This window comes from Hypanus sabinus (assembly GCF_030144855.1).
Source record: "Hypanus sabinus isolate sHypSab1 chromosome 1 unlocalized genomic scaffold, sHypSab1.hap1 SUPER_1_unloc_5, whole genome shotgun sequence".
In the NCBI taxonomy this organism is placed as follows: Eukaryota; Metazoa; Chordata; class Chondrichthyes; order Myliobatiformes; family Dasyatidae; genus Hypanus; species Hypanus sabinus.
In genome coordinates, this window is record NW_026778912.1 from 665,001 (window position 1) to 682,798 (window position 17,798).

The 17,798-nt window shown below is 52.6% G+C and overlaps 1 protein-coding gene across 1 annotated transcript in view; it reads left to right on the plus strand.

The window, feature by feature from the left end:
• LOC132385403 (potassium-transporting ATPase alpha chain 1-like) overlaps positions 1–17,443 on the plus strand; it is a 44,945-nt gene extending 27,502 nt beyond the window's left edge. The window contains exons 16-23 of the mRNA XM_059957449.1: positions 182–350; positions 2,075–2,229; positions 2,904–3,027; positions 8,575–8,720; positions 10,735–10,868; positions 11,120–11,221; positions 14,762–14,853; positions 17,182–17,443. Coding sequence (XP_059813432.1) covers positions 182–350; positions 2,075–2,229; positions 2,904–3,027; positions 8,575–8,720; positions 10,735–10,868; positions 11,120–11,221; positions 14,762–14,853; positions 17,182–17,210 — 951 coding nt within the window. The 3' untranslated portion in view covers positions 17,211–17,443. The remainder of the gene's footprint in view (positions 1–181; positions 351–2,074; positions 2,230–2,903; positions 3,028–8,574; positions 8,721–10,734; positions 10,869–11,119; positions 11,222–14,761; positions 14,854–17,181) is intronic.
• The last annotated feature ends 355 nt before the right edge of the window (positions 17,444–17,798 follow it).

The window sequence follows — 17,798 nt, forward strand, 5'->3', positions numbered from 1 at the left end:
GCAAAAGATGTGTGCTCGTGCACAATTACTGGAAACATGGCCCACCCTCTCCCTCTATTTCCCCCTTCACGCTTGCCCGTATTTGGCTCTCTGTCTCTGCCCCCCCCCCAAGGGGTGGGGGAACCAACTGGTCTGAGCCTTCCCTCGCGACTCAAAGCCCTTTGGTCCACCTGTTACGCAGGGATTCATCGTGGCCGTCACCGGGGATGGGGTGAATGACTCTCCTGCACTGAAGAAAGCAGATATCGGGATTGCAATGGGAATCGCCGGCTCGGATGCAGCCAAAAATGCAGCTGACATGATCCTCCTGGATGACAACTTCGCCTCCATCGTCACGGGTGTGGAGCAAGGTGGGAGAGCAAACTTAGTCCCATCACACACTCCCGGGGTCAGACACAGAGTGAACCTCCCTCCACACCGTCCCATCACACACTCCCGGGGTCAGACACAGAGTGAAACTCCCTCCACACCGTCCCATCACACACTCCCGGGGTCAGACACAGAGTGAAACTCCCTCCACACCGTCCCATCACACACTCCCGGGATCAGACACAGAGTGAAGCTCCCTCCACACCGTCCCGTCACATACTCCCGGGGTCAGACACAGAGTGAAGCTCCCTCCACACCGTCCCATCACACACTCCCGGGGTCAGACACAGAGTGAAACTCCCTCCACACCGTCCCATCACACACTCCCGGGGTCAGACACAGAGTGAAGCTCCCTCCACATCGTCCCATCACACACTCCCGGGGTCAGACACAGAGTGAAACTCCCTCCACACCGTCCCGTCACACACTCCCGGGGTCAGACACAGAGTGAAGCTCCCTCCACACCGTCCCATCACACAGTCCCCGGGTCAGACCCAGAGTGAAGCCCCCTCCTCACCGTCCCATCACACAGTCCCGGGGTCAGATACAGAGTGAAACTCCCTCCACACCGTCCAATCACACACTCCGGGGTCAGACACAGAGTGAAGCTCCCCCCACACCGTCCCATCACACAGTCCCCGGGTCAGACTCAGAGTGAAGCCCCCTCCTCACCGTCCCATCACACAGTCCCGGGGTCAGACACAGAGTGAAACTCCCTCCACACCGTCCCATCACACACTCCCGGGATCAGACACAGAGTGAAGCTCCCCCCACACCGTCCCATCACACAGTCCCCGGGTCAGACAGAGTGAAGCCCCCTCCTCACCGTCCCATCACACAGTCCCGGGGTCAGACACAGAGTGAATCTCCCTCCACTCCGTCCCATCACACACTCCCCGGGTCAGACACAGAGTGAAACTCCCTCCACACCGTCCCATCACACACTCCCGGGATCAGACACAGAGTGAAGCTCCCTCCACACCGTCCCGTCACACACTCCCGGGGTCAGACACAGAGTGAAACTCCCTCCACACCGTCCCGTCACACACTCCCGGGGTCAGACACAGAGTGAAGCTCCCTCCACACCGTCCCATCACACACTCCCGGGGTCAGACACAGAGTGAAGCTCCCTCCACACCGTCCCGTCACACACTCCCGGGGTCAGACACAAAGTGAAACTCCCTCCACACCGTCCCATCACACACTCCCGGGGTCAGACACAGAGTGAAACTCCCTCCACACCGTCCCGTCACACACTCCCGGGGTCAGACACAGAGTGAATCTCCCTCCACACCATCCCATCACACACTCCCGGGGTCAGACACAGAGTGAAGCTCCCTCCACACTGTCCCATCACACACTCCCGGGGTCAGACACAGAGTGAATCTCCCTCCACACCGTCCCATCACACAGTCCCCGGGTCAGACCCAGAGTGAAGCCCCCTCCTCACCGTCCCATCACACAGTCCCGGGGTCAGACACAGAGTGAAGCTCCCCCCACACCGTCCCATCACACACTCCCGGGGTCAGAGTGAAGCTCCCTCCACACCGTCCCATCACACACTCCCGGGGTCAGACACAGAGTGAAACTCCCTCCACACCGTCCCATCACACACTCCCAGGGTCAGACACAGAGTGAAGCTCCCTCCACACCGTCCCATCACACAACAGACTAAATCTCTCTGTCTTTCCTCCCCAATGCTCAGGTCGACTCATCTTCGACAATCTGAAGAAGTCCATCGCATACACGCTGACGAAGAACATTCCGGAACTGGCGCCATACCTGATCTACATCACGATGAGTGTTCCCCTTCCTCTGGGGTGCATTACCATCCTCTTCATTGAGCTGGCCACCGATATCGTGAGTGTGTGAGCAACCGTGTGGGTGGGGTCCACCCGATACCCACAGTACTGAACCACTTTGTCCCCGAAGAACCCAGTACGCACCCGCTCTGTACCAGCAGAGGCTAGTAAACTCCTCCTCCAATCCCAGCACAATCCCGCACATCTCAGCAAAGACAGCACGCTCCCAACCCATCCCAGCACACTCCTCCATTCCACCACACTTCCGCAATGTACCAGCAGAGACTTGTCACCCCCATCCAAGCATAACCTCACTCATCCCAGCAGAGACAAACTCACTGCTGCTCCATCCCAACACTCTCCCACTCTGTCCAAGCCAAGACCAGCTCCTTTCCCAACCCAATACACTCTGGATCCATCGCAGCAGAGACCAGCACCTTTCCGGTTCACCCCATTGCACATCATCCATCCCAGTGGACGTTTTTCCAAGCGGCATACTCCCAGCACACACCCCAGTACCGAACGACTCCCTCCAACCCAACGGACACACATCGCATCTCTACGAACACACGATCTGTCCCAGCACAAGCCCACGCCGTCCCGTGGCAGACCAGCACACACCCATTCTTTCCTGGTGCAGTCCCTAGAACCATCCTCTCCCCACCCCTCACACCCGGCTCCCTCTGCTCCCGCTCCTGGGCCGATATCTCCCTTCTTCTCTCCCCGGAACAGTTCCCGTCTGTCTCCCTCGCTTACGAGAAGGCGGAGAGTGACATCATGCACCTGAGGCCGCGGAACCCTCGCAAGGACCGGCTGGTCAACGAGCAGCTCGCTGTCTACTCCTATTTCCAAATTGGTAGGTGCACCGTCCCGTCGTCCCTCCGTCCCTCCCTCCCTCCCCGAGGTGTCAGGGCTCTGGGACATTGTTGCAGTTGTACAAGTCATAAAGCACTTTGGCACTGAAGGATCCCCTGTACCATTTGTGTTTGAGACTCGTTGGACAATAATTTCCTGTCCTGAACAAGACTGACTACTCTCCACTCATCCTAGACCATGTCTGTGGCCAGAGAGGACACCCGACTACTCTCCACTCATCCTAGACCATGTCTGTGGCCAGAGAGGACACCCGACTACTCTCCACTCACCCTAGACCATGTCTGTGGCCAGAGAGGACACCCGACTACTCCCCACTCATCCTAGACCTTGTCTGTGGCCAGAGAGGACACCCGACTACTCTCCACTCACCCTAGACCATGTCTGTGGCCAGAGAGGACACCCGACTACTCCCCACTCATCCTAGACCATGTCTGTGGCCAGAGAGGACACCCGACTACTCCCCACTCATCCTAGACCTTGTCTGTGGCCAGAGAGGACACTAAGATCTCCGTCAAAAGCCCGAGCGATTTCCTCTCGCAGTAAGATCCCATCAGATCCTGGGGATCCATCCACCTCAACGTTCTTCGAGGGATCTACCATCTCTTCCTCCCTGATCACAGCCCACACAGACCTCTCACAAACTCGGAGCCCCAATGGTATGTGGGATCTCCAACGTGGAGCATTACGGTATTGAAACAGGCCCTTTTTTCCTTCTTGTCCGTGTTGGCCTGCCCTTCTCTCTAATCTCACCTGTCTGCTCAGTTGAGTCTCTGCCAGCTCACCACCCTCTGAGGGAAGAAGATCCCCTTAAATATCTTACCTTTGACCTCAACATGAGGGGATAATTTTTATACCAATGTCAAATCCCTCATTCTCCTACGCTCCGAACCTATTTAAACTCTCCCTGGAACTCAAGTCCTGGCAACATCCTTGTAAATTTTCTCTGCACTCTTTCAATCTTACTGCTAACTTTCCTGCACACTATGCTCCAAATTAGACTTCAACTTCTTGTACAACTTGAACATAACATCCTAACTCCTCTACTCAGTATTTTGACTTTTGAGTCTCTCTTTATGACCTGACAATAGAACGATATGAGACAGGGATAAGGTGAAGGGTCAGCCTGTTCCCCAGGGAAGGGGAGTACAAAACTAGGGCCATAGGCTCAGGGTGAAAGGAGACAGATTTAAAAAATACCTAAGGGAGAACATTCTGACCCATTGGGTGGTGAGTATATGGAACAAGCTGCCAGAGGAAGTGAGTTTGCCAGCTACAATAGTATCACTGAAGGGATATGGGCTGAAGGAGTCGGACGGGCACCAGGATCAGCTTGGGCCGAAGGGCCCGTATCTGTGCCGTGTCACTCTGACTCAGCAGCAGAGGTTCGCATCCCACTCGGAATATCGGCCTCGCACCTCACCGGCCCTCCTGCAGCGACATTGCAACTTCAGTGGGGCCACGTCTGTGGTACTGTTTACATCTCTGGTCACCCTGTTACTGGAAGAGTGGAACGGGCCCTGGAAGGCTTGTGAAGGCAGAGGGTAAAATGAAAGCTGGGAAATCCTGGAGCAGTCTGCAAGAGAACTGGGGCTTGGGAGATTTGTTTTCCACCAAGACAATGACTCAAAGCATAAAGACAAAGCTACGCAGGAATGGCTTAAAAACAACAAAGTTAATATCCCGGAGTGGCCAAGTCAGATTCCAGACATCAATCCCATTGGGAATTTATGGCTGGACTTGAAAAAGGCTGTTCACTCATGAAACCAAATTAAATCTATTGTGATTCAATGTAAAACATAAAACATGAAAACTCCCAAGGAGGGGGAATACTTTTGAAAGGCACTGTTTCAGAGTGTTGAGTACAGTAGATGGGATATAATTTGGAGTATTGTGTGGGATTCTGATCACCTACCCACAATCTCAGTTGACAAGGGTCCTGCCGGCACTGGAGGGGCTGAGTTACAGGGAAAGGTTGAATAGGTTATTCCCTGGAGCAGAGGAGACTGACAGGCGATTTGACAGAGGTACACAAGATGCAGGCTTTTCCACTGATGGTGGGTGAGAATAGAACGAAAGGTCATAGGTTTAGGATGAAAGGTGAAATATTTAAGGGGAACTTGATGGAGAATTTCTTTCACTGTGAGGCTGGAACAAACTGCCAACACAATTGTCAGCATTTCAGAGAAATTTGGGTAAGTACATGGATTCGAGAGGTGTGGAGGGGACGGTTCAGATACAGGTCGATGGGGGAGGTATGGGGGGTCTCTGGTTCAGATACAGGTCGATGGGGGAGGTATGGGGGGTCTCTGGTTCAGATACAGGTCGATGGGGGAGGTCTGGGGGGGTCTCCGGTTCAGATACAGGTCGATGGGGGAGGTCTGGGGGGGTCTCCGGTTCAGATACAGGTCGATGGGGGAGGTATGGGGGGTCTCTGGTTCAGATACAGGTCGATGGGGGAGGTATGGGGGGTCTCTGGTTCAGATACAGGTCGATGGGGGAGGTATGGGGGGGTCTCCAGTTCAGATACAGGTCGATGGGGGAGGTCTGGGGGGTCTCCGGTTCAGATACAGGTCGATGGGGGAGGTATGGGGGGGTCTCCAGTTCAGATACAGGTCGATGGGGGAGGTCTGGGGGGTCTCCGGTTCAGATACAGGTCGATGGGGGAGGTCTGGGGGGGTCTCTGGTTCAGATACAGGTCGATGGGGGAGGTATGGGGGGTCTCTGGTTCAGATACAGGTCGATGGGGGAGGTCTGGGGGGGTCTCTGGTTCAGATACAGGTCGATGGGGGAGGTATGGGGGGTCTCTGGTTCAGATACAGGTCGATGGGGGAGGTCTGGGGGGGTCTCCGGTTCAGATACAGGTCGATGGGGGAGGTCTGGGGGGTCTCCGGTTCAGATACAGGTCGATGGGGGAGGTCTGGGGGGTCTCCGGTTCAGATACAGGTCGATGGGGGAGGTCTGGGGGGGTCTCTGGTTCAGATACAGGTCGATGGGGGAGGTATGGGGGGTCTCTGGTTCAGATACAGGTCGATGGGGGAGGTCTGGGGGGGTCTCTGGTTCAGATACAGGTCGATGGGGGAGGTATGGGGGGTCTCTGGTTCAGATACAGGTCGATGGGGGAGGTATGGGGGGGGTCTCCAGTTCAGATACAGGTCGATGGGGGAGGTATGGGGGGTCTCTGGTTCAGATACAGGTCGATGGGGGAGGTATGGGGGGTCTCCGGTTCAGATACAGGTCGATGGGGGAGGTATGGGGGGTCTCCGGTTCAGATACAGGTCGATGGGGAACGTTACCGTTTGGCATGGAATAGCTGGTTCGAGGGGCCTATTTCTGTGCTGTACAGCTGTTTAACTCCACCCACCCCAGACTCTTCTTCCACACGCATCGCACAAAAGCACGTAGCACCAGGTTGAAGGAGAGATTCGACCGCACTGTTACACGAGTATTAAATGGATCCTGGGACGATCAGACGGACCTTTGACCTCACAATCCACCTTGCTGTGATCTTGTTGTTAGCATCACCTTTATTATCCCTGGCATGTATCATGAAGTTTGTTGTTTTGTGGCAGTGTAGTGCAGGACATAAAAACAAAATTACTTTGAGCTCTCAATGTAAGTACATTATGTAAAAGAGGGATAGTGAGACAGTGTTTATCGACTGTTCAGAGATCTATAGTGGTGGGGAAATAGCTGTTTGTAAAACGTTGAGCTGATATCTTCAGGCTCCTGTACCTCTTCCCTGGTGCTAGCTGCAAGAAGAGTCCTTGTCCCAGGCAGTACATGTAGGTCAACTTTCTAACTGGCCATTTTGCTGCTGACACTTCGAGCAGCAATGAAAATCCTCCTCCATCATGGCTTTTCCCGTAACAATTTTTTACTTTGACCGGTCAGGGTTGTTAGCCCGAGCTGAAGCCCCGAACCTGGTGGGCCGATGGACTGCTCTTAGTCTGGCCTCTACCCTTTGACCTGTTTGGCATGGGTCACAAGGCCCCGACTCCAGCCGATGTAACTCTCCGGGCCACTTGAGGCACGCAAGTCTCCAAAGCCAACGACAAGGTTGTGTCCTTTTGGAGGGTGGTGTATCAAGGATCAACTTCATTCACCATGTGTATTTTAGGAATTTGCTGTGGTGTGTTGAAGCAACATGCAACAAAAACAACATTTAATGATCATAAAGAATTATATAAAAATAATTTGAGATTAAGGTATTGATAATGAATAAAATGTTCATAAATACACAAATACCGGCATGTATTAAGAATGTAAACAGCATTATACAATAAGGTTTAAAGTGCTTACAGTGCAGAGACTGGGGTAATACACAGACAGGGTGGGGCGGTTGAACAGGTTAACTGGCAGGCCAAGAAACTTTTTAGATGGGACAGTTATTGCTTTAATAGCCCGGTAACATCTGTAATGAACACAGACAAATTGCTGGGGGAACTCAGCAGGCCAGCCAGCAGCTATGGAAAAAAGTACAGTCGATGTTTCAGGCTGTGACCCAAGTCCTTCTGAAGCATCTTTTCCATGGATGCTGTCTGGCCTGCTGAGACCCAACAGCACCTTGTGTGTGTTGCTCTGGATTTCCAGCATCTGCAGATTTTCTGGTGTTTGACACTTGTAATGAAATAGCCTGCATGTCTGGCATGCAGAACAGAACTTTTCACCGTCAGAGACGAGGGATTCTGCAGATGCTGGGAACCTTGAGCAGCTCACACAAAATGCTGGAGGAACTCTGCAGGCCAGGCAGCAGCTATGGAGAGGGATAAATGGTCGATGATCTGGGCTGAGGCCCTTCATCGGGACTGGAAAGGGAGGGGCAGAAGCCAGAATAAGGTGGGGGAAGAGCAGGTGACAGGTGAGGGGGAGGGTGGGTGAGGTAGGAGGGCGGGGGTTGGGAGGGGAGAGGGAAGGAATCTAATAGGAAAGGAGAGAGAACCATGGAAGAAAGGGAAGGAGGTGATGAGCAGCTTACGAGGGTGAGGAGGGGTTTGAGAACCACCAGAATGGGGGGGGGGTTGGGTGGGTGGAGGTTCTGGGGAAAACAGAAAAGAATGATTATGGAAAATTAGAGAACTTGGTGTTCATGCCGTCAGGTTGGAGGCTACCCAGATGGAATGTGAGGGATTAATTTTATTATTTAGTGATACAGTGTCAAACAGGCCCTTACCACCCAGCAACCTGCTGATTTAACCCTAGCCTAATCAGAGGACAATTTACAATGACCGATTAACCTACTAACCGGTACGTCTTTGAACTGTGGGAGGAAACCCACGCGTACACGGGAAGAAGGTGCTAACTTTCTTCCAGATGATGCAGGAATTGAACTCTGAACTCCAAAGCCTCGAGCTGTAGTAATGCCAGGCTTTGCCCCTCCAGCCTGAGGGTGGCCTCATCGTGGCAGCGGAGGAGGCCAAGGACAGACGTGACGTGTCGGAGTGGGGAATTTAATCGAAGCGGGATTTTTTCCACTTCGGGACGTTCGAGGACAAGAGCCAGTTCACCGATAAGTGTTCTGTCTTGCCAGGCGTGATCCAATCCTTTGCTGGCTTCACTGACTACTTCACGGCGATGGCCCAGGAAGGCTGGTACCCGCTGCTGTGCATTGGACTGCGCTCCCGCTGGGAAGACCAGAGCTTGAATTCCCTGGAGGACAGCTACGGACAGGAGTGGGTAGGTCTTCCGAATCCAAGAACAAGCCGCGTACAACTGCGGTCACCTGACGCATTTATCCACTTACCTAGAGATTCAGCACAGTGACGGGCTCTTCCAGCCCAACTAGCAATTCACCTGCTGACCTGCACATCCGTGGGATGTGGGAAGCGGAGCACCGGAAGGAAGGCCGCGTAGTAATGTCGAGAACATGACAACTGCGTTCACACAGCACCGGAATTGAGCCCAGGTCACTGGCACCTCGTGTGTTACACTCACCCCCCCCCCACCCCGCACCACGCGTTGATTGACGAGGGTGCTGCTGGGACTCGAAGCACTGAGTTATAGAGAGAGGTTGAGCAGGAGACGGAGGGCGGCCTTACGGATGTGAGGGGCAGAGATAGGGTGAATACACGTCAACCTTCACTAATATTTTCCGATACACCACTGACGGTATCCTATCCGGATGCATCACAGTTTGGTAGGACAACCGCTCTGCCCATGACCACAAGAAACTGCGGAGAGTCGTGGACACGGCTTGGCACAGCACGGAAACCAGCCTCCCCTCTGTCTGCACTTCTCACTGGCTCAGTAAAGCAGGCAGTATAATCAAAGACCCCACCCCCAATCAGGCAGAAGATACAAAAGCCTGGAAGCTCGTAACATCAGGCTCAAGAACTGTTTCTATCCCACTGTTATAAGTCTATTGAACGGTCCCCTAGATGGACTCTCGACCCCACAATATAAATGACCTTGCACCATATTGTCTACCTGCACTACACCCTCTCTGTAGCTGTTACACTTTATTCTGCACTCTGTTATTATTTTACCTTGTTCTATCTCAGTGCACTGTGTAACGATTGATCTGTATGAACAGTGTGTAAAACAAGCCTTGCACTGCACCACGTGGCAATAACAAACCAATTCCAGTAGTTTCCCAAGAACGAGGGCACAGGTTTAAGGTGAAAGGGGGAGATTTAATAGAATCAGAATATAGTTTATTATCACTGACATATGTCATAGATTTTGTGGCAGCAGGACTTGCAAGACATAAAAATGACTATAAGTTACAAAAATAAATAAATTGTGTGGATGAGGAATCTGAGGGCAACGTTTTCTCCTGGAGGGTGGTCGGTATATGGAACGAGCTGCCGGAGGAAGTGGTTGAGGCCGGTACGTCAACAAATTTTCAAAGACACTTGGACGGGTACAATGATGGGAGGGATACAGGCTGATGGATCGGAAAGTGCAATACACACGCACACAAAATGCTGGATGAACTCAGCAAGGCAGGCAGCATGAATGGAGGGAAACGGACAGTCAGTTTAGAGGAATATGGGAGAAACGCAGGCTGATGGGACTGGCTGGGATGAGAATGGTGGTCAGTGTGAACCAGTTGGCCCAAAGGCCCATGTTCTGTGGAACTGGAACTGGTTTATTATGGTCACATGTACAATGACAGAGAAAGTGCAGTGCAAGGTGCCAAATCATAGTGAGGTCAAGAGTCCATCTTATACTAGCGAACTATTCTATAGTCTGATAACAGCAGGGTAGGAACTGTCCTTGAGGCTGGTGGGATGAGTTTTCAAGCTTTTGTATTTTCTTTCTGATGGAAGAGAAGGAGAACAGAGAATGTCCAGGATGGGTGGGGGTCTTCGGTTGTGCTGGCTGCTTGGGGAGGTTAGCTTCTGTGATGTGCTGGGGTGTCCGCAACTCTCGGCAGTTATTTTATTTACAGTCACAGGCTGAGCAGTTGATGGGATGGGATGCTTCGATAAAAATCAACGAGGGTTGATAGGGACGTGCAGAATTTCCTTAGCATCCTGAGGTGTTGGTGAGCTTTCGTGGCTGAGTCACCATGGTTGGCCCAGGACTGGTTGGTTATTGGTGATGTTCTGCCCTGGAAGCCCCAGTGGCAGGAGTGGGCCTGGAGCTCCCCCCTGTGGTGGCAGTGGACTGGTGCTGCTCTCTCTCTCCTCCCCCCCCCCCCCCCACCCGGCTCAGCCCACCTGATTTGTGTCGTTCCCCCCTCCAGACCTACTGGCAGCGGAGATACCAGCAGTACACTTGCTACACCGTCTTCTTCATCAGCATCGAGATGTGCCAGATAGCTGACTGCCTCATCAGGAAGACGCGCCGCCTCTCCATGTTCCAGCAGGGGGTCTTCAGGTGAGGTTGTCCACGTCCATGGGTACCATGTAAAACTTAATCGCAGTAACATTACAGGCACATAGCATCAGACACAACATTCACAACAAAAAGACAACTTGTACGAGAAAGAACATGACTAGCATTGAAGGGAGCTGTGTAGGGGGTGGGGAGGGGTGTGGGGGGGGGGGTGGAGTGGCTCTCAGAAATGGGGAGTGGAGTGTTGCACTGTGTGAACTGACTGAGTTGTCTTGTACTTTGTGTCTCTGCAGAAACAAGGTGCTGCTGTCTGCCATCATTTTCCAAGTGCTGCTGGGTAACTTCCTGTGTTACTGTCCCGGGATGCCCAACATCTTCAACTTCATGCCCATACGGTAGGGCTGAGTTCGAGTACAGCCGGTAACCGCTACGCCTCTCCCCGCCCGAGATCCCTTCTGGTCCCTACACCCTCCCCTGTCTCTGAGAGACGATGGTGGTGTAGTGGCTAGCACAACACCAACAGTGCAGCGACCCGGGTTCAGGTCCCGCTGCTGTAAGGAGCTTGTACTTTCTCCCCGTGACCGCGTGGGTTTCCTCTGGGTGCTCCGGGTTCCTCCAACAGCCCAGAGGTGTACAGTTGGTAGGTTAATTGGTCTTTGTAAATTGCCCTGTGATTAGGGTAGGGTTAAACCCGGGGCTGTTGCGTGGCTCAGCTCGAAGGGCGAATTCTGCACAGTACTTCAATAAATAAAAAGACCTTAAGACATAGGAGCAGAACTAGGCCATTCAGCCTATTCACTCTGCTCTGCCATTCCATCATAGTTGTACATTTTTTCCAGTCCTCTGGAACCATTCCAGAATCTATTGATCATTGAAAGATCACTACTAATGCCTCCACAATCTCTTCAGCCACCCCTTTCTGGAGTGTACATCATCTCTATCAGACTTCTCATCTTCCCAAGCACCTTCTCCTTAGTAATAGCAACTACTTCTGCCCCCCGACACTCTCAAATTTCTGCTATACTGCTGGTGTCTTTCACAGTGAAGAATAATACAAAATAATTGTTGTCCATTTCTTTATGCCCACTTGCTACCTCTCCAGTGTTATTTTCCAATGGTTCATTATCCACTCTTGCCTCTCTTTTACGCTTTATATATTTAGAAGAAAAAACAACTTTTGGTGTCCTCTTTTATATTATTGGCTAACTTGGCTTCGTATTTCATCTTCTCTCCTGGCGTTTTAGTTGTCTTCTGTTGGTTATTTTAAAGCTCCCCACTAATTTTTGCTGTATTATATGCCCCCTCTTCTGCTTTTATACTGTTCACTTCCCTTGTCAGCAATGGTTACATCACTCTCCCTTTAGAATACTACTTCTTTGGGATGAATCTATCCTGTGCCTTACAAATTGCTTCCAGAGACTCAAGGCATTGCTGTTCTACCGTCATCCCTACCAGGGGCTCCTCTCTCATGCCCCTGTAACTTCCTTTATGCCACTGTGATACTAATAAATCAGATTTTAGCTTCTCTCTGGGAGAGTTCTATCATTGTTTCCTAAAGGTTCCTTTACCTTAAGCTCCCTAATCAAGTCTGGTTCATTACACGGCACCCAGTCCAGAATTGCTGATCCCCTAGTGGGCTTGACTACCATCTGCCTTAAGAAGTCATCTCGTAGGCATTCTACAAATCCCTTCTCCTGGGATCCAGCACCAACCTGATTTCCTAATCTACCCGCATATTAAAGTACTCCTATCGTAACGTTGCCCTTTTGACACGCCTTTTTTTAAATCTCCCATTGAAATTGGTCACCCACATCCTGGCTACTGTTTGGTGGTCTGCAGAATAACTCCCATCAGGGTCTTTTTAAGCTTTCAGTTTCTTAACTCTACCCACAAGGATTCTAGTTTCCAGTGCTATGTCACCTCTTTCTAAGGATTTGACTTAATTTTTTTTTAACCAAAACAGCCACCCCATCCCCTCTGCCTGTCCTTTTAATACAATGTGTGTCCTCGGAGGTTAGGCGACCAACTGCAATCTTTTGTCAGCCGTCACTCTGTGATGCCCACATCATACCTGAATCTCTAGATGCGCTACAAGATAATTTACCCGGTTCTGTATACTATGTGCATTTAAATATAACATTTTCAGTTCTGTGTTTGTCACCTTTTTCAATTTTGCCTTCACATTTCTGGAAGTTAAATTCTTATCTCTTGTTAAACTTTTTCTCCTTTAATTTATTCAGGACACTTTCATAATCTCTCTAGCACTTTCCTTCATTTTACTTGATCCTCACTTTTTTTTCCCCAATACTTTTGAACCAACTCTCCCGGACACTGGAGTACTCTGACCCTGACACTATCTGGGGGAACCTCCCCTGCACCCTCTCCAGTGCAGTCACCTCCTTCCTACAGTGCAGTGACCAGACCTGTACACAGCACCCCAGCTGTGAGCGCAGGAGCTGGCAGACACTGCAAACGAGAGCATCGGTGGGGAGTTGGATAGTTGATGTTTCAGGCCGAGACCCTGTATTGATGCTTTGTATGGTTGCACCCTCCCCTCTCTCCAAACAATGAATATCTTCACCTCCTCATCTCCCTGTACCTTCACAGATCCCTTTTTACACAAGCACCATGGTTGCTTGGTACGGCAACTGCTCTGCCCGTGACTGCAAAAAACTGCCAAAAGTTGTGGACGCAACTCAGCACATCATAGAGACCAGCCTCCCCACCGATGCTGCTTGACCCAGAGTCCCTCCAGCAGATCGTACGTTGCTCTCGATTGCAGTGTTTACCAGCTCCTGTGCTCCCCTCCACGGACTCTGTCTGCACTTCTCGCTGCCTCAGTAAAGACCCGCCCCACCCCAGACATTCTTCACCCCTCCAATTGAGCAGCAGATACAAAAGCCGTACAGCACATACCTCCAGGCTCGAGGGCAACTCCTACCCCGTGGCTGTGCTCTGGCACTGCACTTCCTCTATAGCTCTGACACTCTTCTGCATTCTGTCACACACCTGACCGTGCCAGCCCCGGGAGTTCAGATGCCCAGGTTCTCCGGAGTGTGAGTAACAGCGCGGTCCCTTTGAAGATTCAGGTCCGCTCTGCTAATTGGTGGCCTTGTTTTGGACGTTTAAACAGCACCTGAACTCTGGTTCGGTACTCAACCTTGGCTCATTCTGTGATTGCATTAAGGATTTCTGTCTCATTTGGATTCTCATCTGTCTCATCAGGTTCTGGTCTAGCATCTGAAACAAGAACCTGTTCTTGTCTCAGTCTTAAAATCATGTCTGAATTCTAGTCTCGGATACCCGAGTACCTGGGTCCTTACCACCCTCGCCTGGGCCTTGTCCCAGTTACTGCCTCACCTTGTTCTCAGTGCTCTGTAACGATCTCATCTGCATGAGCAAAGATGAACGATTAGCTTACAGGTGGAAACAGTGAAATGTTTCATTTGCGTCAGCGCCCAACGAGGATGTGCTGGGGGCAGCCTGCAAGTGTGGCAGTGCTTCTGGTGCCAGCATAACATGCCCACAACTCACTAACCCTAACCCGTACATCTTTAGAAAGTGGCGCAGTCACGGGGTGAAGCAACAAGCAGCTTACAGACAGCAGGGGCAGTTGGACCTGTGTTACTGGTGCTGCAAAGCACCATACTAACCACTGTGTGGTGCTCTGCTAACAGCCCCAGAATACAGGACAAGCTTCCCATCGAATCTCACTACGCATAATAATAATCCAGTCTCGATCCTCGGACTCGGACACCAGGCTTCCTAGGTCCATCCACACTGCCAACAGCCCCACCAATTACCGCGGGACACCCCTATCCCACTTTTTAACTTCTTGGATAATGTTTAATGTGGTATTGACCTGCGATGTTGGGGAGTATGAAGAGTGGGGGAATAGTTGGCACAGTAACGTAATGGCTGTGGTTCTTCTGCAGAGGGCAGTGGTGGTTCGTACCGATGCCTTTTGGCATGTTGATATTCGTTTACGACGAGATTCGGAAGCTGGGAGTTCGGCGACATCCTGGGAGTAAGTACTGAAGGAACTGTTCCATCTCACATACACGTATTTCCTCTGCACCATCCCATCACACACTCCCGGGGTGAGACACACCGTCCCATCACACACTCCCGGGGTCAGACACACCGTCCCATCACACTCTCCCGGGGTCAGACACACCGTCCCATCACACTCTCCCGGGGTCAGACACATCGTCCCATCACACTCTCCCGGGGTCAGACACATCGTCCCATCACACACTCCCGGGGTCAGACACACTGTCCCATCACACTCTCCCGGGGTCAGACACACTGTCCCATCACACTCTCCCGGGGTCAGACACACTGTCCCATCACACTCTCCCGGGGTCAGACACACCGTCCCATCACACACTCCCGGGGTGAGACACACTGTCCCATCACACACTCCCGGGGTGAGACACACTGTCCCATAACACACTCCCGGGGTGAGACACACCGTCCCATCACACACTCCCGGGGTCAGACACACCGTCCCATCACACACTCCCTGGGTCAGACACACCGTCCCATCACACTCTCCCGGGGTCAGACACACTGTCCCATCACACTCTCCCGGGGTCAGACACACTGTCCCATCACACACTCCCGGGGTCAGACACACCGTCCCATCACACTCTCCAGGGGTCAGACACACTGTCCCATCACACACTCCCAGGGTCAGACACACCGTCCCATCACACTCTCCAGGGGTCAGACACACTGTCCCATCACACACTCCCCAGGGTCAGACACACCGTTCCATCACACACTCCCGGGGTCAGAGACACCGTCCCATCACACACTCCCGGGGTCAGACACACCGTCCCATCACACACTCCCCAGGGTCAGACACACCGTTCCATCACACACTCCCGGGGTCAGACACACCGTCCCATCACACACTCCCCAGGGTCAGACACACCGTCCCATCACACTCTCCCGGGGTCAGACACACCGTCCCATCACACACTCCCGGGGTCAGACACACCGTCCCATCACACTCTCCCGGGGTCAGACACACTGTCCCATCACACTCTCCTGGGGTCAGACACACCGTCCCATCACACACTCCCGGTGTCAGACACACCGTCCCATCACACACTCCCGGGGTCAGACACACTGTCCCATCACACACTCCCCAGGGTCAGACACACCGTCCCATCACACACTCCCGGGGTCAGACACACCATCCCGTCACACTCTCCCGGGGTCAGACACACCGTCCCATCACACACACCCGGGGTCAGACACAGAGTGAAGCTCCCTCCACACCGTCCCATCACACACTCCCGGGGTCAGACACAGAGTGAAACTCCCTCCACACCGTCCCAACACACACTCCCGGGGTCAGACACAGAGTGAATCTCCCTCCACACTGACCCATCACACACTCACCGGGTCAGACACAGAGTGAATCTCCCTCCACACTGACCCATCACACACTCCCGGGGTCAGACAGAGTGAAGCTCCCACCACACCGTCCCATCACACACTCCCGGGGTCAGACACACCGTCCCATCACACTCTCCCGGGGTCAGACACACTGTTCCATCACACTCTCCCGGGGTCAGACACACCGTCCCATCACACACTCCCGGGGTCAGACACACCGTCCCATCACACTCTCCCGGGGTCAGACACACTGTCCCATCACACACTCCCCAGGGTCAGACACACCGTCCCATCACACACTCCCGGGGTCAGAGACACCGTCCCATCACACACTCCCCAGGGTCAGACACACCGTCCCATCACACACTCCCGGGGTCAGACACACCGTCCCATCACACACTCCCCAGGGTCAGACACACCGTCCCATCACACACTCCCGGGGTCAGACAGAGTGAAGCTCCCTCCACACCGTCCCATCACACACTCCCGGGTTCAGACACAGAGTGAAACTCCCACCACACCGTCCCATCACACACTCCCGAGGTCAGACACAGAGTGAAGCTCCCACCACACACTCCCGGGTTCAGACACAGAGGTAAACTCCCACCACACCGTCCCATCACACACTCCCGGGGTCAGACACAGAGTGAAGCTCCCACCACACCATCCCAGGGTCAGACACAGAGTGAATCTCCCTCCACACTGACCCATCACACACTCCCGGGGTCAGACACAGAGTGAATCTCCCTCCACACTGACCCATCACACACTCCCGGGGTCAGACACAGAGTGAAGCTCCCACCACACACTCCCGGGGTCAAACACTGAGTGAAGCTCCCACCACACCATCCCATCACAGACCCCGATCCAGGTCACCCTGGTAACTACCCCTGCTGTTGCTTCCGGTTTCCTTTTGAACTGAGATTCTCTCTCTTTCTCTCTATAGGTTGGTGGGACAAGGAACTTTATTACTAAAATGCCTACAACTCAGCCACAAGCCTCGAAGCCAACCCCTGAATTTATTTGCCAGATTTTCCTTCTACTCTGGTTTAAACTAGTGAATGCAGCCAACTTATTTATGGTGGGTGTTAATCATTCTTGTCTCCATGTGCAGTGTTGGGAGATTTGGTGTGTGTGATTGAGAAGGCAGCTTAATGCAGTGTTTTGGAAGCTAATCATTGTAGAATAAATCTCATTTTAACAAAAAATTCAGGACAGATCTTTGTCATTGTGTCATGTAACATAACACACTTCAGCTGGGAGATGGGTCCAGAACTTCCAAAGCTGGTGACAGGTCTCATGCACAGCTGATGGAGTGAGACCAATGGGGTGCAGGAACACGGGGACCAGAAATGTGCACTGTGCTCTGGGCCTGGGTCTGACCCAGGGACACGGAGACTGGAACTGTGCACGGTGCTCCTGGTGTGGGTCTGACCCAGGGATACGGAGACTGGAACTGTGCACGGTGCTCCCGGTGTGGGTCTGACCCAGGGATATGAGACTGGAACTGTGCACGGTGCTCCCGGTGTGGGTCTGACCCAGGGATACGGAGACTGGAACTGT